The 23,614-nt window shown below is 38.4% G+C and overlaps 3 protein-coding genes and 1 pseudogene across 3 annotated transcripts; 3 read left to right on the forward strand and 1 right to left on the reverse strand.

Moving 5' to 3' along the window:
- Window positions 1-297: 297 nt before the first annotated feature.
- On the reverse strand, window positions 298-3,419 carry LOC121753561. The gene is made up of 7 exons (XM_042148771.1): window positions 3,192-3,419; window positions 2,865-3,113; window positions 2,289-2,363; window positions 2,054-2,209; window positions 1,476-1,573; window positions 1,015-1,225; window positions 298-756 (listed from the first exon to the last, which is right to left on the reverse strand). Exons 1-7 carry the CDS (start codon window positions 3,286-3,288, stop codon window positions 671-673), a joined length of 972 nt encoding a protein of 323 aa, XP_042004705.1. The 5' UTR covers window positions 3,289-3,419; the 3' UTR covers window positions 298-670.
- Window positions 3,420-4,143: 724 nt separating this feature from the next.
- On the forward strand, window positions 4,144-12,635 carry LOC121753994 (methylmalonate-semialdehyde dehydrogenase [acylating], mitochondrial-like). Its single transcript, XM_042149319.1, has 20 exons — window positions 4,144-4,342; window positions 5,185-5,750; window positions 6,494-6,591; window positions 6,747-6,818; window positions 6,894-7,055; window positions 7,135-7,213; window positions 8,072-8,226; window positions 8,925-8,988; window positions 9,227-9,306; window positions 9,548-9,613; window positions 10,080-10,130; window positions 10,215-10,366; window positions 10,621-10,711; window positions 10,854-10,934; window positions 11,199-11,276; window positions 11,353-11,388; window positions 11,485-11,528; window positions 11,609-11,687; window positions 11,861-11,951; window positions 12,030-12,635. The coding sequence occupies exons 2-20, from the start codon at window positions 5,219-5,221 to the stop codon at window positions 12,419-12,421; spliced, it is 2,403 nt and encodes an 800-aa protein (XP_042005253.1). The 5' UTR covers window positions 4,144-4,342; window positions 5,185-5,218; the 3' UTR covers window positions 12,422-12,635.
- Window positions 12,636-13,979: 1,344 nt separating this feature from the next.
- On the forward strand, window positions 13,980-14,775 carry LOC121754026 (SOSS complex subunit B homolog). The gene has a single exon (XM_042149353.1). It carries the CDS (start codon window positions 14,124-14,126, stop codon window positions 14,550-14,552), a length of 429 nt encoding a protein of 142 aa, XP_042005287.1. The 5' UTR covers window positions 13,980-14,123; the 3' UTR covers window positions 14,553-14,775.
- Window positions 14,776-16,772: 1,997 nt separating this feature from the next.
- Window positions 16,773-23,438, forward strand: LOC121754834 (annotated as a pseudogene).
- The last annotated feature ends 176 nt before the right edge of the window (window positions 23,439-23,614 follow it).

Genomic DNA, 23,614 nt, shown 5'->3' on the forward strand with positions numbered 1-23,614 from the left:
GAGGTGGAGAGGGGCGACGTGCCAAAATCAGTCCAGTGTTATATGAACGAGAACAATGCTTCGGAACAAGAGGCGCGAAAGCATGTTCGATCACTCATAGAGCAGACATGGAAGATGATGAATAAGGAAATGATGGATTCTCCATTTTCAACATGTTTTGTAGAAGTTTGTGCTAATCTTGCTAGAATGGCTCAGCTTATATACCAGAAGGAATCGGATGGATTCGGAATGCAACACTCATTGGTGAACAAACAGCTCAGAAGCTTACTGTTCGAACCCTATGAGTAAAAGATCAGATACGAAGAAGGATAATATTTGCTATATTTTAATTATAATTACAATTAAACTGTTACATTGTGAGTTTAGATGATACATGTATATAATTTTAGGTGCATGATACAGTGCTCCAGTGCTTTTCTCTATCTGAATCGGAAGAAATATGTTTTCAAACTCTTTTTAAAATCCAAAGTGGATGTTCCTGCGCAGATAAAATCAGTACATTTTCACATCCAATTGGTACATGTAAAGCAGCTACAACAATGCTTTCCAGAGTGAACCTATAAATCTCTAACTCCATTCATAGAACTCAACTCAACTCAACCTTGAATCTACAAGCATGAGCGAAAAATTAAAATCCAAACATAATCTCTGAAACTCGAGGGGTAAGCAGTTAATAGGGGCGGAATTTCCTCGCAGCTCGCATCTGTTGTATCCGCTTTTTATCCTGCTCGAATTTGCTTTGCAGCATCATGATCTCTGCATTCAAACCGGACACATTTCAGTACGAGAAAGTGAGTAGCCCATCACGTAATTTTCAGAGTAGATTATTACTAAACACTATGATTGCAACGTCGGCCAAAAGATCATTTCTGCTCAGTTTCTTTTGGAATCTTGAGAAATTGCACTACCATTAACATAATCCTTCCACCAGCCTCTTTATAGAACAAATGAAATGCAGGGGCTATTTAACATAGAATGCATTAACCTATGAAAAATTGGACCAGAAGAACCTACCGTTTCTGTGTGCTTCCCTTCTGTTGAACTGGTAGAAATCTAGGCCAACTTCCTTCTTTTTCTTCTTTCCCATCTTGTCTAGGACAGCAGCTTGGGCCACAGAACCAACGGCGATTCCACTATCAGCTTCAGTCGTCTTCTTACGACCTTTCTGATGCACAACAACAGTCCATCCACCTTCTGCTGCTTGGGCCAACTTCTCTGCTTTAGCCTGCATGAATCAAACACGTCAACAGAAGTTTGATGCAGAAGAAAGCAGATCGTAAAGGCTGAAATACAAATTCATGAGAAAGAGCAGTATATACTAAGATTCAGGCCAAAGAATCAGCCATACAACAACTATTTCTTCTTTAGCCGAAGATTTGAGCACACATCATATCAGCAATATTATCAATGTGCTACCTTTCATCAAATGTTGTAATTGAGAGATAGTATGGTATGTTGCAGAGTAAAACTGTTACCTGCTCCTCTCTTGCCTCGTGAGCCATTATGAAGTCATCAATCCTCTGTTGCAGAACATTCAGCCCAGGTCTACTCTGATGATAGTGTGTAATCCATTCTGAACAAACAGAGAGCCTTTAGTCATGTTAAAAAAATGAAACATTTATGAAAAAAAATTATCCCACTTAGGCTAGAAGTGGAATACGCATTGTCGTAGGGGCAAACCAGGTGTAAGGGAGGGAGGGAGGGCCGGAGAGAGTTCTACGTGACATTTTTGTTCACCCAACCGTTGAGTTGGTGTGTTATTTTATCAAAAACTAATTCACACAAAGACAACTATATTATTTGAACAGGCTAAATCAACCAACATATTTCAAGTTTCAATGTGTGAAGGTATTTGATATCATGTGTATATTTACATTGAATAGGCCTCATTTTGCTAATCATACAAGCATATGATGGCATAACCATAAAAATGAGATTCTATCATTCTAATGAGCCCTAAACCCTAAAGCATCTGATATCATGTGTACGATGAGGAAAAAGGAAATAGCATCACTACTAGAAGTTCTACACAAACAAACAACAAGAATCATACTTTTCATTCCTCTAGAGTAATCTTCATCCCCTGAAGACATCTGATAAACTTCATCTTCTGCAATTTCTTCTCTTGTTTCCAGCAAACTATCCGAGGGTTCATGATTTGACACAAGCTGCCTTTTCTTTTTCTTTCTTTCAGTATTTTTTGACTTACCTATCAACAAAAGGGTACAATTCAAACATGATAGAAAGCAAAGATAAACAAAATTCACAGCAAATCATAAACTTTTTACCTTTCTTGCCATTCCTTACGGCATCACTCTTGTTAATTCCTCCAGAAACTGAAAATTGTTCTTCGGGTATAGAATCTGCCATCCAATAGCTGTTAAGAAGTCATATCACCCAGAATCCCAACACTATCTAAATGACTCCACAAACTAATGGAATTTTTACCAATTCAATTTTCACACATTATCACACACCAACAAGACAAACACCAGTTTTCATCCATTAAGGGGGTGTTCGGTTTGCAAAATTGTATCCCAGGATTAAATATATAGTGTGTTTGGTTAATGAGATTTAATCACACAACTGAATCCCAGATGGATAATCATGGGAGCTAACCCCCTACGACTAAAATAATCTCACAACTCAATCCTAGACTAGTAGTAGTATTATTTTATCTAGGAAACCGAACACCACCTAACTATATAATGATTTAGGTCCTTTTCAACAAGGCTATGGATCAGAAACATAAGCTAGAAGCCTAGAACATAGCTCACAGATAGAATAAAGCATCGCCAATACCTAAAGTTGAGATACACAGTAAGTTACGCTTCAAACATTGAGATTTTTATCATTTTACTCACCGTTGCATTCTTCCGAGTCATCATTTTGGCCGTTGGAATCATCAATGTGGCTGATACTCTCAACACTCTTCCTTTTCTTTTTCCTCTGTTTCACCAATTTCGCCTCACTCGGTTCTCTATTAGAAACTGCATCTTCAATTTCGGTAGTAACGCTAGGAACAATGCTCTCAGCATCTCTTCTAGCTGTCCCGCTCCTGTTTCGTTTTCTATCACTCTTTCTCTTTCCTCCACTTTTTTTAGGTGTTGCATCTGCCAATACCGCCATGTCTCAGTAGTCAGTGAATCCTGTCCCCTCACAAGAATGATCAACTGAAGCATTAAGATTACCTTTCACCTGGCGAGTTTCAACCGTCTCAGCAACAACTCTGACATCGGTTGAAGCTTTCCTTTTCTTCATCTTCTTCTTCTTGTCGTTACTGTTCATTGTCAGCTCCACAAACACTTTCCTCTAAATGGTGAAACGCAGGTTTAGTGCAGCTAGTGAAAGGGAAACATCAAATTCTTCAAAATCGTGCCCTAGTAGAAATCCCAATTGAAGAATTTTCACTATCAGGACTCTCTCACAAATTAGGTTGAGGAAATCGACTAGCCAGAGATGGGCTTATATCGTGGGCCTCTGTGGAGTTGGGCCGAACAATCAAACCGAATCGAATTCAATTTGGACTTTTTGAATTTTCGGATTTGGTCGGATTTCTTTTTCTTCAAAATTCGAATTTTCCATTTAGTACGGAATGATTTTTTTACTGCCATAATTAATTGAAAATTTATTGGACAATTAAGTTAGTAGCCACTAGTTGGACGGAGTATGAACTTAGATAAACACATAAATAAAAAAGACACATAAATAAAAAAAAGATAAATGATTTTATTTCAACCTATAAAGCTCATGTACGCCAGGCATGCCAATATTTGATGGGTTAATCGAGAAAATCGTTAGAAAAATATAAAGTTTAGTCAAATTCAATTGCACAACTTTTGAAAGTTGCTAAGAAAAACTATTAGGTTCATTTTTTTTCCGTAACTATCTCACAGCAAATAAATTTGCTGAAATTGTAATATGGAGGTCGTGAAATCATATGTGGATATTACTCTCAATAAGTTATGGAGTATGAATTAAACGGTGTCATATGCTCATAAGGAAATGGCATTGTTTGGTTAAAAGCACCAACAATATCACTTTCTAGATAGAGTGATTTTTTTTAAAGAATAATAAATTCATTTGGACCAATCAAAATTTGTTTGAACAAAAATGCCCCTGCCGCGGAAATATCTGTTTTAATTCATAACTAGGGTTATAGCTATCTCCAGTTCCCCATCCATGCTTCCACTCTCTTCTCAATAAAAAAATTCACAAAATTTAAAACTAAAAAATAAAAGACAAAATAAATAAAGTAAACAGAAAACTGCCGATTCACTTCCGACTCCGGAAAATCAGTACTCCCCACCGCCGGTTTCATCTTCGTCAAACTCCGTCGCCGGTAAAGTAGAGTCCTCAGTGTTTTCTCACTTCTAATTCCGATATTATGAATCGCACTAGATCAGTAACCTTTTGATTCTGATTTTTAGCATTATTTGAACTAGTTGCGAGAAATGCTTGAATTCATTGATTATGTTAACGAATTTGAGTTCTTCTTGCGTTTCTCAGCTGCAATGTGATTTGCATTATCTCGTTGTATGATTTTAGGATCAATGTGGGTGCATTGCTGTTACTTTACCGTGTTATATATGTGTATGTGATGTGTAGTGTTAGATTTTGTTCTGTTTCCTTGCATTTGTAAAATGTAGGTAGGTATCGTGAAGTTGACATTGTGAATTACTGAATCTATATTGAAACCGTGTCGTTTCTTATGGTTTGAAGAGCTTTCCTGCCTGATCAGCTGGTGCTGTGATCCTATGGATCAATATTTTTTACGCGAAAGATTACTGAATAGGTCCACTCACCTCTTACCGATGCTTGAAATGCAGGTGGTTAGACTGAGAAACGAAAAAGAATTGAAAACAATAGTGTATGTACAGTGGGATATCAAATAATCGTTGATTTATATAACTATGGAAACTATGTAATTTGAGGGAGCCTCTAGATAGATTTTTAGTTACTTTCGAAAAAAAGGACTGTAGTTAGCAATGTCAGCCGCATCTTCCATTCTTTTATTCTTACTTAGCATATATGTGGTGTACCAATAATCTCTATCCATTAATAGTGTAGCTATTATTATAGTCATTTTGCGCAGATGTTAAAGTGGCTCCGGGTTTATATGAATTGATATACTTTTTTAGTCGCCATGGTTTTGAGAGCTTATTCTGACTTCAGCAGATATAGTTTGTCCTCTTCAGGATCTTCCCCGACCAGTTACATGGAGTTTGATGAAACTCCACAGATGCTCCCACCTCCACCTGGGAGTTTCATTGATAGAGAAGAACTTATTGAACATGTTGGGGAGTTCGCCGTCTCTCAGGGATATGTTGTCACCATTAAGCAGTCTAAGAAGGACAGAGTTGTAGTCCTTGGTTGTGACAGAGGAGGTGTTTATCGAGATAGGCGCAAAACTATTGATGAGGCCACTGGTGAACCTCTGCGCAAAAGGAAATCTGGTTCGCGACTGACAAACTGCCCATTCGAGCTACTGGGTAAGAAGGAGGATGGCTTGTGGGTACTCACGGTTAAGAATGGTTCACATAATCATGAACCAATGAAGGACATATCAGAACATCCATCTGCGCGGCGCTTCAACGAGAAAGAAGTCATGCTAATCAAGGAAATGACAGATGCAGGTCTAAAACCTCGCCAGATACTTAAAAGACTTAGACAAACAAATCCCGAGCTTTTATCTACACCAAAGCATGTTTATAATGTGAAAGCCAAGCTTCGGCAAGGAAATCTTACAGGTCTATGTTTCCTTTAAATCATCTCCTAAACTACAGATACATTTTAAGTTCATTATTTTTGTGTAACTGTGGCCATAGTCGTCCTTCACTATTAAATCCGATAATCCATGATGATGCGATATCATAAATATGATTACCGCCTCACGCGAACCCATCATATTTTACTCACTTGCAACTAATAATCTAGTGGTATATCTTTTCCTGCTCTTTCTATGATTAAAGAATCACATTTAAGAATAGGAACATAAAACGGAAGAAGACACTGTTAATTTGTTAATGAAGCATATTAGATGGAGATTAACAACCAAAGGATGTATATCATCCTGGCCTGCGAGGAGGACATTATGAAAGATATCCTACCCAGCATCACATTATGGTCCAGTCAGATGTTTTAGAAGATTAGGTTGAATCAAATAAATTTTCCCAGTGATAACTGCCAGGGACAAGAGGCAATTTTACAATTTCTTAATATCTAAAAATCTCATTACAGTAATCAAGTAAAACCTGAGAGGGTATTGCAGACATGGTGCAAAATGAAGAGCCTGTCTTTATTGAGTTCTTGATATAACAAATATGGGGAAAGCTTTTGCTTTCATTTCAAAACATGGACATCTGAAAGGACTTATATGATTCCGATTCTTGTAGAAAGTATGTTGATTTTGTGCCCTTCCAAACAGCCTTGTTCCTCTTATAATAAACTTGAGATGTAACATAAATTGCCTTATTTATATCTTATGCAACAGTGAGGAGATTGAAGACGCTGAAATCTCCTACAGCAGTTGAGGGAAACTCTGAACCCTCAACGTCTTCGGAGCCATCATGGAAGAAACGGTATCCCCCGGTAATGAGTGGCCACAACGATGAACCTTTTATATCTAAGACTATTCTATGACTGGGTTTTATTGGTCGCTCTATTAGTGAGAGCTAAGTGGTCTCATATCTGGGTTTATATCTAATCTATACTTTTGGAATGTTTCTTTTTTTGTGGTCTCGCAGAGGGTCCCAAATCTTATTGGTGGTAGATTTATTGATTCACAGTCATCATCATCTATCGATGTTTTAAATCCTGTGAGTGCTAGAATGTATATGTGTCATCACTGTTTTCTAAAGTTTCTAATGCTACTAGTTTATAAACAATTATAGGCCACACAGCAAGTGGTTGCACAAGTTCCTTTGTCCACGGGTGAGGAACTTAAGGCGGCAGTATTTGCAGCAAAAAGAGCATTTATATCCTGGCGAAATACCCCGGTTACTACTCGTCAACGAACTATGTTTAAGCTTCAAGAGCTTATTCGACGTGATATTGTAAATTTTTGGTACTCTTACCTCTTTACTCTTTCAGTTTTACGAGTCAAGTTATTGAAGACCTTATAATTGTTTCCAGGATAAGCTTGCCGGCTGCATAACATCAGAGCAGGGTAAGGCATTAAAGGATGCTTTTAATGATGTCTCCCGAGGGATTGGTGAGTCCGTCTTTTATTGCAATTATTGCCTTATTAAACCATGTATTCCTTTGGTGGCAGCCTCAAAAAAGAAAAAAAAACATGTGGTACTTGGAATTTAAATATTAGGCTCCTTGGAACTTCATACATTGTGATAAGCATATAAGATAGGAAGCCCTAACTTAACCCAAAACCATGGTCAAAGGTAAAGGGTTGACTCCCTATTATATGCTATTCCACACTTTCGTGTGAAACCGATGTGGGATCGTATCAATCCATCCCTCTTTTAAACCGGACGTCCACGGACGGCACACGCCACGGGCCCACCATCCGCTTTACGGCCCTTTTTCCTTTCGGGCCCACGTTTCTTCGGTGGCACCCCTTGGTCACACCTACGGGTAGCCCCTTTCCGTAGGACATCCGGATCCACGTTCACTCCACGTTCACCGCACCAAATTGATAAGCATATAAGATAGGAAGCCCTAACTTAACCCAAAACCATGGTCAAAGGTAAAGGGTTGACTCCCTATTATATGCTATTCCACACTTTCGTGTGAAACCGATGTGGGATCGTATCACATTGATAGAGCAAATAAACTTTATATGATACTTTACCTCTTTGCTGGATAAAACATAACGGGACAAAATAATCTTTAACTAAAGTTAGAGTTGCGTCTGATCTTTATAACTTTTAGGAACACTTTGTGAGTAGATCTGCTTTTCTCTGATTCTATTTTATCTACTTTTTTCTCAATGATTTTTAACTGAAATCTGAAAGATATCATCAACACCAAAGAAGAATTACTGGTCAAATGTGTATTTTTCATTGTGGAGATTCAGCAAGCTGCATGATTTAGTCTGATAGAATGTTTTACACAGAGCTTGTTGAACATGCTTGTGGAATGGCAAATTTGCATATGGGGGACTTCTTCCCAAATATATCAAATGGCATTGATACTTATAGCATCCGTGAGCCCCTTGGTATTTGTGCTGGGATATGCTCTTTCAATTTTCCTGCCATGATTCCGTTATTGGTTGGTTTCTAATTCTCTCTGCTTGTTTCTTTCTGAAGCTACAGTTTGCTTCTTATACATATGAACCGTTGAAATTCTCCTTGCTTTTCATGTCAAATACGGTTGACTTCTAGCCTGTAAGATGTAGCTTGTTAGGATGGGCGTTCCTTCAATAAAGTGTCGAAACCAGTTTCCCACGTAGAGTAGAGGATAGATTGTTTACCTGCTAATTACAGACACTGTTGCGAATCATTAGAAGGTATCCGTGTTAAAAAATTTTAAGGGTTAAAAACAGTTACTTAACCAGCTTAGCATGTAAAGGATCAAAAATCTTGTCAGGCAAGTGTTATTAAATAGTTTTCTAAAGAAGACTTTTTTTAAAAATTGAAGCTTATATAGTCTCTTTAATCAACATCACTTAATTGGAATCGCAACAGACAGATAAGCACAGATGGCAATAATAAAACTGGGAAAAATATAAAATACTAGATATACTAGACTGAGAGTGTTTTACATGAGGTTCCTAATGAATTCTCTATCCTTCTAAGACTACCATGTTTCTGGAGATGACCATATGAGTTGCATTGTGTAGATTGGGCAGATTCTCCAATTCAATTTTCAAATTCTACTTCTTTAGTTATCATTTATCAATCCTTACTGTTTTGAATCTTGTAGTTTTCACACTTTCATTATTCTCACTGCTTGAAAATTCTCCGCAGATGTTTCCGATTGCTATTACATGTGGCAATACATTCATATTAAAAACTTCTGAGAAAGCACCAGGTATTTTTATAGAATGTCACATTTATGATCATTAGTCATTCTTATTGTTTAATATTATCTTTCATTAGCATTTATATGTAGAAAGTTCCCACACTTATCTGATGATATACCATTTGCTAATGTTTACTTGTTTTCCTCTACTCCTAGATCCTTATTATGGATTGCATGTTCTTTTTCTGCTTTGTACACACCATTATAAAGTTAATGCCCATTTTTTCTGACCCTTCCTTACTCTCAGGAGCTTGTGTGCATCTCTCCGAGTTAGCGATGGAGGCTGGTTTGCCTAATGGAGTCCTAAATGTTATACATGGCACCAATGTGAGCTCTCTGTTTGTATTTGGAATCTTGCTCTTTGATGATATATCGATTTGTCATATAAATAAATTTTAGGATGATTTGATTTTATGGGTTCTTCCATACTGCTTATCCATGTTGATTGTGGCTCTCCATTAGAAAAATGCTTTAGACAATGTGTTCGGAAAAACATGAATTATTTTATAGACTATTATTGGGTTATCTGACGAATATTTGCTTCTAATAATTTTTTGAGATTTTGTAGGACATCATTGATGCCATATGCGATGATGATGAAATCAAGGCTGTGTCATACGTTGGCTCAGATGCAGTGAGTTCAGTTTTGCCATATTTCTTTCATTTCACACTGAAAGTGTGCATGTGGAAAGTATATTATGTTCACAGTGATTTTATTTAGAGGCTTGTGTTTAACACATCAAAACCCTTTCCTATGTATATATATTCTTTACTCTAGGTAGGCATGTGATCATTTTTATATGGTTATATAGACTTATTCCATATGTGGTCCCTGTCATTTACCTTTCAATATTTAACACCTGGATCTTAGTCTCTCCTATCTTATAGTAGTACTCCTGGTTTGCCATGCTTTTGTTTATTTTATACATAAAGTTGATGGTTTATACTGTAATTTAATATTCTAGAGTGCTGTTTTCTGCATTTTCTGACATAGTAATGGTTTCTATTTTGTGCCTAGCTGATACCTCATCAGCAACTATTTGGTAGTCGAAGGTTCTTACGGCATGTTGTTATAGCCTCACACTTCTTTTTGTTTCCAGCCAGGGATGTATGTTCATGCAAGGGCATCTGCCAACAGTAAACGTGTTCAGGTGAAAGTTTAGTTCTTTTTTAGCATCAATTTTCTCTTGATAGTTTTGATTTCATTTGCAGCTGAAATTTTGTTGTTATTTCAGAGCAATGTAGGTGCAAAGAGTCATGTAGTAGTCATGCCAGATGTACATATGGATACTGTTATAAATGCTTTGGTTTGTGCTGGCTTTGGCTCTGCTGTACAGAGGTGTACAGCAATCAGCACTGTTATCTTTGTTGGAGACTCTAAGTCTTGGTATGCTATCTTTATTCATCATTTTAAAATGAATCCTGTTGGTGGGGAATGGAGAAGAGGCCAGGAGGGCCCACATAATTTTTTGGAAACTTATTGTACAAATGATTTAGTAAGAATCTTGTTTATTCATCTATATATATGTGTGTGTAGAAGAATGTTATAGTGGTTATGCATTACCTGTTGTCGTTTTGGCATGAGATAAACAGTTACCAGGAGTAACTTTTAATTAGTTAGTGCTGGTTCAATTTCCTCAGGGAAGGTAAGTTGGTGGAGCGTGCCATGGCACTCAAAGTAGATGCAGGGACCGAACCAGGAGTGGACCTAGGTCCAGTGATCAGCAAGCAGGTGCACCGATGGATATATATTTTTCTTTTTTGTTACAGATTGTACAGTTTTAAGTGTGCATCTGACTAATCAAGCAGGTTGTTAAAATTGCTGCTAATAATGAGGCTCTATTGATTTTAAAAGTGTTATCTCTGATCTTCAGGTCAAGGAAAGGATATCCAGGGTGGTACAAACATTTGTAGATAATGGCGCTAGATTGCTTCTTGACGGGAGAAAAGTTGTGGTGCGTTACCAGATCTTCTAATCTTTTAGTTAGTCCCCCCCCCCCCTCTATGTTTTATGAATGCCTATATTATAGTTGTAGGCACCTTATGTTCATTCAACAGTGTCAAAAATGCTAGGATAGTCACCGAATTTTTACTAAACCTTTGTTATTGAGCTGTTGACTACTACCTTTTGTTGAATCCCCAACAAACTGTTTTTTTTGAAATACGAGGTAGTTTTATGGGTTGACCTATTTACTCATAGTTTTATGATGAAAAAATAGGTTCCTAAATATGAACTTGGAAACTTTGTTGGTCCTACAATTCTAACTGATATCACTGAAGACATGGAATGCTATGAGGTAAAGTATCTTCAGAAGACTCCTAGCTCATTGCTTTATGGAAATAAGTCAGATAACGTTTAATCTTAATACGCAGGAAGAAATTTTGGGTCCAATTCTTCTTTGCATGCAGGTTGGTATATATTCCCGTCTTGTAAATAGTCTTCATTGCTGCAAATATTTGGTATGTTAACTAATTTTTTCTCTTCCGGACCTTCTTTGTGTTCAGGCTGGGAGTTTAGACGAGGCAATAGGCATTGTTAACAGAAACAAGTAATTCAGTGAGCTTGGCTTTTCTGAAGACTGTAGTTTTTCATATTGTTTGACATAACCTAATTATTTACGTGGTGCAGACATGGAAATGGAGCGTCCATTTTTACATCTTCATGTGCCACCGCAAGGAAATTTCAGACTGATATCGAGTGTGGGCAGGTAAGCATTTTTCTGCAATGCTTTCTGAACACTTGCTGAGCATTTCTGTTAAAAACTACCCTTTTTCCCAAATCAATTTCAACCTCGTCTACTCAGCTGATTTAGCTCATCTACCTACCAAATGGACGATGTTCTGTGGTTTTAGACTTGCTACTGATTTTTCATGAACCCAGGTTGGTGTAAATGTGGCAGTTGCAGCCCCATTGCCGCTTTTCTCTTTTACAGGTTCAAAAGCTTTGTTTACCGGCGACATCAACCATTATGGTAAACACACGAAACATCAAGCTTCAGATATCCATTGCCAAACAATGGGTTCATAACTATTGTCCTTACCCCCTGCAGGTAAAGCCGGTCTTCAGTTTTACACTCAGATCAAAACCGTGACTCAGCAGTGGAAGGATTTCCCCAGCAGCGGGGCATCTTCTTCGTTACTTGCATATGATGCACGGAGCAACAGTGGAGATGTCCATGCATTTCCATCCATCGACTTCACAAGCAACGACGTGTCACTGGGGCTGCATTTGAGGGATTTCTCAAATGGAGAAGGGGTTCCTCTACCACTCCATCATGATGATCTCCCAAGTCATGATGGGATGTCTATTCCATTAGTAGCTTCAAAGGATTTCCCAAGCAGTGATGGTGAATCTTTAGAACAATCTCGAGATCTTCCAAATAGCGACGGAATGTCTTCGATCCCGCAGTTGGATGGCTCTCACTGGACTTTACACTTTTAGGTCAGTCACTTTTTCGACTGCAGTATCAGCTTGAGCTCGTCGGAGTTGTAGTCCTTGTTGATGATTTGAATTTTATTTTGTTTGTATTTGTGTTCAAGAGTAAGAATTGGTAGAAGTTTGTGTAGTAGATTAGGCTTGTAGAGTATATCTATGTAGTATATCAGTATATGTACTTGTTGAGTGTTGAATTAATTAATACTCCCTTCGCCACTTATTAATACTCTCGTTTATTTTTTTCATTAGTTTGAGAATATATTAATAGGTATATAATAGTAAATAATTAAAAAACAAATATTAAATTAAAGTATTGATTTTTTATTGATAGAAAATGACTCAAGAGATGTGATTCACCTTTGCTCTCACTGAATTTCGTGTATTTTAATTAATTCATTTCATTATTTTTGTACTCCTATTCAAATTTCAATTTTTTTACTATATTACTATATGCCATGTTATAAAATTTTTACTCTAATAAATTCATCATATTTTTTTTAAAATTCTCATTTATGAACCTCGAGTAGTCCTATATTTCTTATGTTTGGGAATAATTAGGTCATCTCTAACCATTTATATCAAATTCAAACTCATTTTTTTTTTAGTATATATCACATCAAATGATAATTATAGACCAATCATTCACCCTAAATCCAAACCCAAAAAAAAAATTCATATTCTTTTACTCTTAGTATTTTTATAATTTTACCTATATATTTATCTAAATTACACATTAACTCACAACACTTATCAATAACTTAATTGGGACGGAGAGAGTATTATAAAAAAAATTAATAGTATGCTCCATCTCCCATAAAATTAATTCATTTTAGGCTGGGGTTGCTTAAATGTTTCTGTAGGGATGTCAATCGGGTAAGCCCGTCGGGTTTCGGGCCAACCCTACTCGGGTTGCGGGTCAATCGGGTGCGGGCTAATCGGGTTGTGATTTCTTTCGGGTTATAAAAGTCACCCCTAACCCTAAAAGCTCGGGTTTCGGGCTAGCCCAGCGGGTTAATCGGGTTGTTGCCGATAATATTAACATGTAATCAATCCAATAAATAATGATTAATATTATTTATATTTATACAATGTAAAACATTTAATTATGATATATTTGAGATATATGTTTAAACTCAATCATAAACAAGATCAAATACCAATATTTGAGATATTTCGTGGAATTTAAATGCATGTTTTAGAAATTTAAATATTTTTTAGTGAATTTGAAAATTTTAATTTATTTATCAATTAATATATTAATAAAAATTCAATATATAATTTGTATATTTAATATAAAATTGAATGGTGTTTTTTTTTGTTATCTATATTATAAAATTAATCAATGAAGTGTCGAATTAGGAGTAAAAAAATAGAATAATAGAAATTTTATCGAGTTTTCGGGCCAGCCCATCGGATTTTCGGGTCTGGCCCTAACGGGTTGCGGGTTAATCGGGTGCGGGGTAATCGGGTTTTGATTTTATCGGGCTAGAAATTTCCAGCCCTAACCCTATAAATTTCGCGGGCTATTCGGGTCAACCCACGAGTTGCGGGCTACATTGATATCCCTATGTTTCTGGTTCATCTTCTTCAACTAATAAATCAGGTATTCTCCTTCCTCTATTGAAATACAACAAGAGGGCTTTATTTGCATTTATCAGAAATAATTTGCGTTTGCTACGGTGCTACTCCACACTGTTAAAAAAACGCAATGTTTTCAACTGCAAATTTGGGTTGGAGATGCCCTTACACACCAAGTGTTCGATCAAACGACACGGACTACAAAATCCCAGAACCGATTCCGACGGTGCAGCCGCTGAAAAGCATCGTCCCAGCCGCCGAGAACAACATCAACGCGAAATTCATAGTCGTCGAGAAAGGCCACGTGACTATGAAGAACCAGCGCAAAACCTGCCTCGCCCTGGTCGCCGACGAGACCGCCGCCGTGAACTTCCAGCTATGGGGCGACGAGTGCGAGGCGGTGGAGGCCGGCGACATACTGTTGCTGAAGAACGGCATATTCTCCTTCCTCAACCCAAAAACCCTGGTGCTCAGGGCCGGGAAGAGAGGCACGGTGGAAAAAGTTGGGGAATTCACTATGCGCTTCGTGGAGAAGCCCAATTTGAGCAACATTGATTGACCAACCTCTCGTCTCTGCGCTGCTTTACAGATGATTGTGAACTCCTTTTATTCTTTTTATGCAGATTAGTTTGAGGAATTCTAGATAGATTTGGGTTTATGAAACACAGATCCTGGGTTTCTGAATTTATTTATCAAACAACTGTGTTAAAAAAAACAAGTCTTTGTTCCGGATTTTTATCTCAGATTAATCTTGTCTCATCCATCTAAATTTTTACAGAAAATTGTCATTTAAAAGTAGTATTTTACTACTATTTTCTGCAGCGGTTTAGTTCGATTTCTGTGCGGTTTGAGTGGGGAATTAGGTGTTTTGAAGGTAGGGGTTTGCTCAAAAACTGTTGTTGGTGAAAAATCGGGGCCGTCGAATTTAATCGATGAAATTGAGGTGGATGTGATTGATAATTTGAATTATTGCAGTAATGTTGGTGGAGAAATTGCAGTGATAAATGAAGTTTATGGTAACATTGAATCTGATTCTGAATCTGATGATGGATATGTTGCTAAGAATAATGGCGATGATGAAGACGTTGAAGTTGATGCTAAGAATAATGTTGGGGATGATGATGATGAAGGTGTTGAATCAGATATCAGAACATTGAGGGAATTGCTGAAGATTGAGCATCAAAAAGTGAATGACCTTCAAGCAGAGCTTGTGAAGGAGAGGGCAGCCTCGGCCACTGCGGCCGAGGAGGCAATGGTGATGATTCTGCGGCTGCAGAGTGAGAAGAGCTTGCTCTAAAGGGAGTGGAGTCAGTACAGGAGGCTGGCTGAGGAGAAGCAAATCCACGATCAGCACGTGATCAGGTCGCTGCAGTTGCTCGTGTGGCAGCACGAGTTCAAGGGAAGACTATTTGAAGACAACGAGGAGGAGGAGGAGGACAACGCGTGATTCGGATTGATTAGGGGAATCTTGTTCTTGCATAATACTAACTTTTTGCTTTAGATTCTTGCATTTGTGTGATGGAGGAATCAGAAAATGAATATCCTAAAAGTAAAAAAGCAATTTGTTGAAGGAGGATCTTGTGATGAAACAGAGGAAGAACACAATCATAAATATGAATATATCTAAATGGTCCCCCACAGTCTCTTCTTGATGATTGGAAAAAGACAATCTTTTTTTGTGCTATGGTGTAGTTTTAGGGTGTCTGTGGTCCTAATTTTCACCACCTTTTTGAAGGATATTTTGGCATATCTTGGGATTACTGAATATGCAAATTGCTTAAGAAAAATACTCATTGTGATTTGGGAGTACAAACCTTCCACGCAATTTTGAATTTTGAATTGTCATCTTAGTCACGAATTGAAGTCGCAAACTCAAAATAGCGGAACGCTATAATTCATGCGTAAAAAACCCTATAATTCATGTCTGGAAGTGATTAATTATATAGATACAATTTTTAAAAAAATCATATGTTGCCTAGGGTTGTGGTATGAGAAAGAATTCTGATTTTCAATTATTAAATTTCTTTGTTTTATATTGATTATAGATAAGGAAAATAATCTGATTCTAATTAATAAATTTCTAATTCGATTTAGTTATCATAAATAAGGAATGTAATCTGATTTGCATGAACAAGAAAGGTTACATAACATATTTTTGTGATTGAGATAAGAACTCATTAAAGAATAAAGTCATGATAGATTCAATCATTATTCTCATCAAGAAATTTATAATAATAAAAACAAAATATACAAAAGAGAGAGTAAATCATGCACATAATACAAAAGAGAGAGTAAATCATGCACATAATAAATAATAATCCCTCATCCAATAATAGATATCACATTTTCTTTTTTAGTTTGCAACATAAAAGACGTTACATTTCATTTATTGGAAAAAGTTATCTCACATATTAATATAATATACTCCTATTTTTTTCTTTATCTAATACACAAAACAACATCTCCTAAAATCTCGTGTCATTCTCCAATTATGCCATCTATTATGGACGGAAGGAAGGCATACTGAACTACATAAAAAAGAAATGCAATTAGAGCATCCGCAATAGCGGACGTCGGGGCGGACGTCCGCTATTGCATCAAATGAGGCGGACGCGGACGTCCGTCCCGACGTCTGCTCTTGCGGCGTGTCGGCGGACGTCCCATTTTTCTGATTTTTTTAAACTCTATATATACGGCTCGTTGCACTTCGTTTCATTCGCATCACTTGTATTGAAGAGTTTCTCTTCTTTCTCTCTACGTTTCTATCGGTAGATCCAAAATGGCTAGCGGTGATGGTAGTGGTAGTGGTGCAGGTGGCAATGGTAGTGGTGCGAGTGGTAGTGATAGGGATGCTGCTAACATAAGGCGGAAAATTAATGAACGGTTGCGGGTTTATACGTATTCTGAGGTAAATCATCGTGTACAAAAGCACCTGCAGCGGCAGCTGCAGACGTTGGTCCGACCGTCATTTTCGTCACCAACGGCAACTAGCGCGATATGAGCTACTATTTGGCGGATGAAATATACCCTACTATTTGTGAAGACGATCAGATGTCCAATCGAAGAAAAGAAGGTATACTTTGTGAGCCGACAGGAGACAGCGACAACGATGTGGAGCGGGCATTTGGTGTGCTACAGGCTCGATGGGCGTCAGTGAAGGGTCCAACACTGCTGTGGTATCTTGAGTGCATCACTGATATCATGTACGTATGTATTATCATGCACAACATGATTGTCGAAAATGAAGGTCCAGCGCTGACTGATTGGACCAATGATGATGTTGATGCTGCCGGTCCAAGCCACGGCGTGGCCAGCGCCAATGTACGATCGGGTCCGTGCATTTGCCGACATGTGCCAACAAGAAGCCCATATTCGACTCCAGAATGATATAATTGAAGAGTTGTGGACGCGAAGGGGTTGCACGTTGAACAATGTCTTTAATTATGTATGTTTTTTTATAAATAAAATGGTTGCATTTTCTCCATATTCCTAGTCGTAATTTTAATTCCGTAAAATTGCATATTTGTAATTTGTAATTTTAATTATTGGAATGTTCGTCGGATGTCCTTGGGGGTGTCCGTTATTATGGAGTGGGATGTCCTTATGACGTGGGCAGTGCTGTGGGATGTCCTTATGACGTGGCAGGAGGTGTTTTGGGATGTCCCACCGGGACATCCGTCCCCTATTGCGGATGATTTAGGCCACCCGCAACGCTTTACGCGGGTGGCACGAGTCTCGTCCCTCCGTGACGAGAAGGGCGAGGGACGCGTTGTAGTGTCCCGTCCTCGTCACCATCCCGCTGGATCCCCCGTCACGCCGAGAACGCCGCGCGAGAACGTCTCGGCACGCCGCTCCGCGACGTGGCGCGCCTCTAGGGCCAGTGCGTGACGCCCACTTGCCGGCCCGCGAGTGGGTTTTCGTCATGCTGACGCAATAATTTTTTTTAAAAAAATTGAATTTAATAAAAAAAATTAAAAATTCGAAAACGGTAATATTACCGTTTTCAACCCGTTTCCTTTTTTTACTCTATAAATACTCTTATTTCATCCTCATTTCACACACAAACACACATCTAATCCTCTCAAATCATCTCTCTTTCCTCTCCAATTTTCATCTGAAATCATATCTTTTATTCTTCCCTCAAATTTAATCGATCTAATGGATCCATATGAGCAAATGCGTCGAATAATGGAAGAATCACTTGAAGAAGATCGAGGCCGGGAGGCGTAGGAAGCCGCGCCGCCCCAAAGACGCTCCCGGACTTACATCCATCGTAACCGGGAGGAAGCCGCCGCAAGGTTAGTCCGCGACTACTTCTGCGATAACCCGGTGTGGGGAGATACCTACTTTCGTCGCCGTTTCCGCATGCGGCGACCGCTATTTCTCCACATCGCAAATACATTGGCAGCCTGGGAAGAGTTCTTCCAAGAAAGGTTCGACGCCGTCGACCGTCCCAGCCACATGACGCTGCAGAAATGTATTGCAGCAATCCGTCAGCTTGCGACTGGACAAATGACGAATGTGATCGACGAATACCTCCACATTGGAGAAATCACTGGGAGAATGTGCTTGATCCAATTATGCAAAGGCGCCCGGGCAGCCTTCACCGGCGAATTTCTCCGGAAGCCAAGCACGACAGATTGCCAGTTCCTGCTCCGCCTTCACGAAGAAGTGCACGGATTCCCCGGGATGCTTGGCAGCGTCAATTGCATGCGCTGGAAATGGAGAATGCCTTGCCCGGTGGCGTGGAGGGGGTCGTACACGAGCGGCCACAAAGGCACCCACCCCACCGTTATACTCGAGGCCGTTGCCGACTACCGGCTATGGATCTGGCATCTTTACTTCGGGGTCCCCGGCTCGAACAACGACATAAACGTGCTCCACCAATCCGACCTCTTCGCCGAAGTTTTGGATGGTAAGCGCCGACCATCAACTTCACCGCTAACAACCGACGCTATAAAATGGGGTACTATCTTGCCGACGACATCTACCCCAAGTGGCCAACCTTCGTGAAGACGTGCACCAGGCCTGTGAACGCAAAGCAGACGCTTTTTGCGCAGAAGTAGGAGGCTGCTCGGAAGGATGTGGAGCGGGCATTCGGGGTTCTCCAAGCGCGCTTCAACATTATCAAAGCTCCGACTCGTACTGGTTCATGGAGAGAATGGTCGACATCATGTATACGTGCATAATCTTGCACAACATGATTGTCCAAGACGAAGGACCCGAGGCGGGAAATTGGTTCGACCCTAAAGCCCCGGAGCTCTACCGCAAGTAGTCCGCCACAGTGGAGTGCATCCGTCTATACAAGAACGGTTGTCTATTCGAGCAAGGACACGTGACTCTTCGTCCACGCCCAACTCCAAGATGATCTAATGGAGCACATTTGAGCAAAATTTGTCGGAGGAAATTATTAAATTATGTATTTTTAATTTTTTTTAGGAAATTATTAATTATGTTTTTTTTTACGAATTTTATGTTGTAAGTTTTATTTTATTTAATGAAGTGTGTTTTTATTAATTGAATTTGGTTGGAAATAAAAATAAAAAAAGATTGAATGAATAGTAATTTAAGGGACGGTTAAGGGACGGATAAGAGATGGAGGGTTGCAGGTTCCGTCCCTTAGTTAAGAGATGGAGTAAAAATGTACATCAAAGTCGATGAATAGTAATTTAAAGGATGGATAAGAGACAGCATTGTAGATAGGCTTAGCTCGTTAAAATATTCCTTTCTCTTCTCTACCAAATAGATAGAGATTATCATCAACATAAAACACTAGTGCAAAAGAAATCCAACTCAACATCGAATAAATTAATCCAAATAACCTATAAAAATGATTGATCCAAATAAATATAAGGAGAGAGAGAGAGAGTGGCACGCTGCATTTTCAGTTCTCTTCAGCAAAATCTTCACCGGAAACTAGAAATGTTGATGTTTGCGATCCAGCGAGGTAACTATTTCAATCTTCATACTACCAGATTATATTTTTGATGAGCTCACGAATACTGCTGGTTAGATGGATATAGGTTTCTGCTGTTTACATTATTGATTGTTTGTTTAGGTTTAGTCTGGATGACTAGATTGAGTTGCATCTTCAAATTCTGGATCGTGTGATTTGAATTTCAATTTTTTTTATCTTGCTGTGTAGTGTGCCTATTTGGTGCTTATCTAAAAGGTGTGTTACTGAATTGGTTTTATGCAGCGTCAGCAGCGAGAAATATGAGGAGGGTGAGTCCCGGATATTTGGGCTGTAATTCTCGTTTCTCGACTGTTGCTCCGCCATCTTCGAGGCCTGGCAGCTCGCTGGTGTTCTAATAAATCCATTGCCTTTTCCATGTAACAACAACTAACATTGTAGCGTTCTCCATCAGCTATTTGGTTTGGTAAATAACCTGCTGGGCAATTCTACGAAAACCGGCTGTGCTGAGAAGGATCTCTTCTATCAAAGATATTCAGTCATTCCACTATCCCCAAACAGCGGTCTCATAGGATGGAAGCCAAATTGTGATACCTTGCACCAATCATTCGTGAGTACAGAGATGCTAGAAAGGTTTGGCCTTTTCCTCCTTTCACGCAGCTTAAAAAATATCTTATTTATGATAGTGGCATTTTCTGGTGGTTATGGCGATTATTTCTGGTTTTGTAGATCACGTTGAACCAGGAGCATAAGTTGTGCTTAGTTTTTGCTCCAGATTATGACCATTTACCTCTCATAGCAAAGGTTGAGGTGTTTGACTATGCACTGCAGAATACAGAAGGCAATGACCTTTCGAGGGTATGTACTGCTCATGGATTGACTTAGTTAGTTTCTTTCCTGCATGGCTATATTTGCTTCTTGAAATGGCAGGTGCTCGGCTAAAGAGTCGCACTTCAGAAGTCTGGTTGGACGGAGGACCAACTATACAAGAAGCTTAGCTGTGATGAGTATGGTACTGTGTTTATCCCCCTTCTAAATTGTTGACTGCCTAGTAATTATTTTGTCAATAATTTTCTACTATTACAAAATCAGCTGCATAAGTTTCTGGATTGTTTCAAAATATGTGCTGATATATTTGTTTTACCTACTTATGGTATGCCTCTTTCCTCGCTTGCGGAGTGGTATTTCATGCCAGCTTTACTCTAATGTCTCTTTTAACTAAAAGAAATATTAAAAGTAGAGTGTTGTGCTCTAAAGATTTCAATATATCATAATTTTAAGTTCCATTGTATGACATTACAAATACTACATGTGTAGTCCATTGTGTACACACACAATGAACTATACATGCATGGATTTAAGGTGTACTTGCATGTATTTTCATTTCTATGTAAAAGGCCTATTGTCACTTGATTTTCTCCCTATACACATACTATGTATGTATTTGCGTTAAATACACACATTCCTAGTCTTCAATCATCTTTTCCTGACAACCCTGAAACTTGGTGTGAGATATTGTCTGGCTCATTCAATGAAAATAAAGTTTGAAGTGCTCTCAATGTTCTCTGGGAATGTCAATCAATTACTTCTGATCGATTTCAATGTCAAATATTCATTTTGGTCTAAAAATGTGGAATTAATTGTAATAGTGATATAGTATTAAGATGTTGGAGAGTTACTGTCCACAAGAAAATACTCCCTCCTTTACTAAAAATAGAATTTCTTTCCATTTTTGTCCGATTCCTGTAAATAGAAACTTTCCATTTTAGGAAACTTATTTCTCTATATGAGGTGGGACCCATTTTCCACTAACACACTTTTTTTCTATCTCTCTCTTACCTTACCAATTTTGTATTGAAACTCATGCCATTTTAAAGGTTCCTATTTTTAGGAAATGGAGGGAATATAATTTTTCGCCCAACAATTTTTATGAAGTCAAGCTTACTGGATTTTCATTGTGTGCAATTCTCAAGCCTTATGCACATTTTGAAGCTTTAAATATTACTCCCATCTTTTCCAGGTTGGTTACTTGCTTGGCTTGGGAGATCGGCATCCAAGCAACCTAATGCTGCATCGATTCAGGTAAAAATATATAACAAATACATGATTGTCAATAGTTAAATCTTCTTAGTTTATTTAGAGAAGATATTGTTGGCAGTGGAAAGATACTGCACATCGACTTTGGAGATTGTTTTGAAGCTTCAATGAACCGAGAAAAGTTCCCAGAAAAGGTTGGAATCTGTTCCATCGGTTTTTGTTCTTTCTATTCTTTGTAAATGAGGAAGTTTTGGCATTTGTCTAAATTAATACATATTGGCTGGTATAGGTTCCTTTTCGGCTAACTAGAATGCTTGTTAAAGCAATGGAGGTCAGTGGTATTGAAGGAAACTTCCGCTCCACTTGTGAAAGTGTCATGCAGGTTTTGCGGACTCACAAAGATAGTGTTATGGCAATGATGGAGGTAAAAACCCACTGTTTCATGGTGCCTTTAGTAAAAAAAAAGTTCTTGCCGTCTGTCAACTTTATTGCTAGACGTAACTTATAGCTGTGTTTGAGACAGATCTCTATATGATCTGCTTATAGTTGGCATTTTTTTAAATCCATTTATCCTCTGAGATAATATAATATTTGTTGTGTCCAGGCATTTGTGCACGATCCCCTGATAAACTGGCGTCTCTTCAACTTCAATGAAGTCCCTCAAATGTCTACCCTCGCAAGTACACATACCCAACCTGCTGTCAACGGAGAGGAGTCGGTCGCCAATAGAGAGATGCTTCAACCACAGCGGGGCGTTCGAGAGAGGGAGCTCCTCCAGGTATGCTTTGATAGTCTTCATCTTTCCTGCTTGTTAGCCATGCTCACAAGCCCAGATGTTAAACCAAATTGCTTTATAGGCTGTAAACCAATTGGGTGACGCTAATGAGGTTCTGAATGAGAGAGCGGTAGTTGTCATGGCAAGGATGAGCAACAAACTTACCGGAAGGGATTTCTCTTCCCTACCATCGAGCTCCATCCAACATTCCCTCGAGCACAGTACCTTGATTTCTGGCGACACTCATGAGGCTGACCATGGATTATCCGTCAAATTGCAAGTCCAGAAGCTTATTCTTCAAGCAATGTCGCATGAAAATTTGTGCCAAAACTATGTGGGGTACGTTTCCGGTTATATAATTGACGTTTGTTCCAGATTAATCAAATTCCTTTTTTTAAAAAATTTATGTATTGTAAGTTTTTCTTTGGTATTTGTATCCAACAAAATGTTTCCTGCTTCAGGTGGTGTCCTTTCTGGTAATAAGGTGTGAAGATGAAGAAAACCACCTAAATGCTCTCTCATCGACTATTTAGTGGAGTCAATTGTAAATAATTTAGCTTTCTTGGACAAGTAGAATCTTATCCAATTTCAGGCTGATGTTGGCATTTCTGTGTATATTTGTGTAATTATTGTACAGATCCCTCGACTAATTTGTAAATAATACTCCTTATACTACTCATACACTGGTAATTTATTTGCTTTGGTTTGATTACTTCCAATCATATTTGTGTTGGATGTGTAGAAATTAATTACGAGTACTACGTAATTGGTAAATTCAATTAGTAAATCTTGTGGGACACCTAATTTATATGTGATTTAGATTTAAATGGTTAATCTTTATTTAAATATTCTACATCATATAACTTTGACCTCTCCCCAAAAAAGTAATTCTCTG

The sequence above is a fragment of the Salvia splendens genome, chromosome 11, assembly GCF_004379255.2.
Source record: "Salvia splendens isolate huo1 chromosome 11, SspV2, whole genome shotgun sequence".
Lineage (NCBI taxonomy): Eukaryota > Viridiplantae > Streptophyta > Magnoliopsida > Lamiales > Lamiaceae > Salvia > Salvia splendens.

Bases quoted from the DNA above. Each gene is read 5' to 3' on its own strand.
- LOC121753561 (XM_042148771.1), bottom strand. From the start codon at position 3,288: ATGAACAGTAACGACAAGAAGAAGAAGATGAAGAAAAGGAAAGCTTCA. The intron at 3,114-3,191 runs GTAATCTTAATG...CGGTATTGGCAG, and splicing joins TGAAACTCGCCAGGTGAAAG to ATGCAACACCTAAAAAAAGT. The intron at 2,364-2,864 runs GTGAGTAAAATG...ATTGGATGGCAG, and splicing joins TGACTCGGAAGAATGCAACG to ATTCTATACCCGAAGAACAA.
- LOC121753994 (XM_042149319.1), top strand. From the start codon at position 5,219: ATGGAGTTTGATGAAACTCCACAGATGCTCCCACCTCCACCTGGGAGT. The intron at 8,227-8,924 runs GTTGGTTTCTAA...AATTCTCCGCAG, and splicing joins CTGCCATGATTCCGTTATTG to ATGTTTCCGATTGCTATTAC. The intron at 9,307-9,547 runs GTGAGCTCTCTG...GAGATTTTGTAG, and splicing joins ATGTTATACATGGCACCAAT to GACATCATTGATGCCATATG.
- LOC121754026 (XM_042149353.1), top strand. From the start codon at position 14,124: ATGTTTTCAACTGCAAATTTGGGTTGGAGATGCCCTTACACACCAAGT.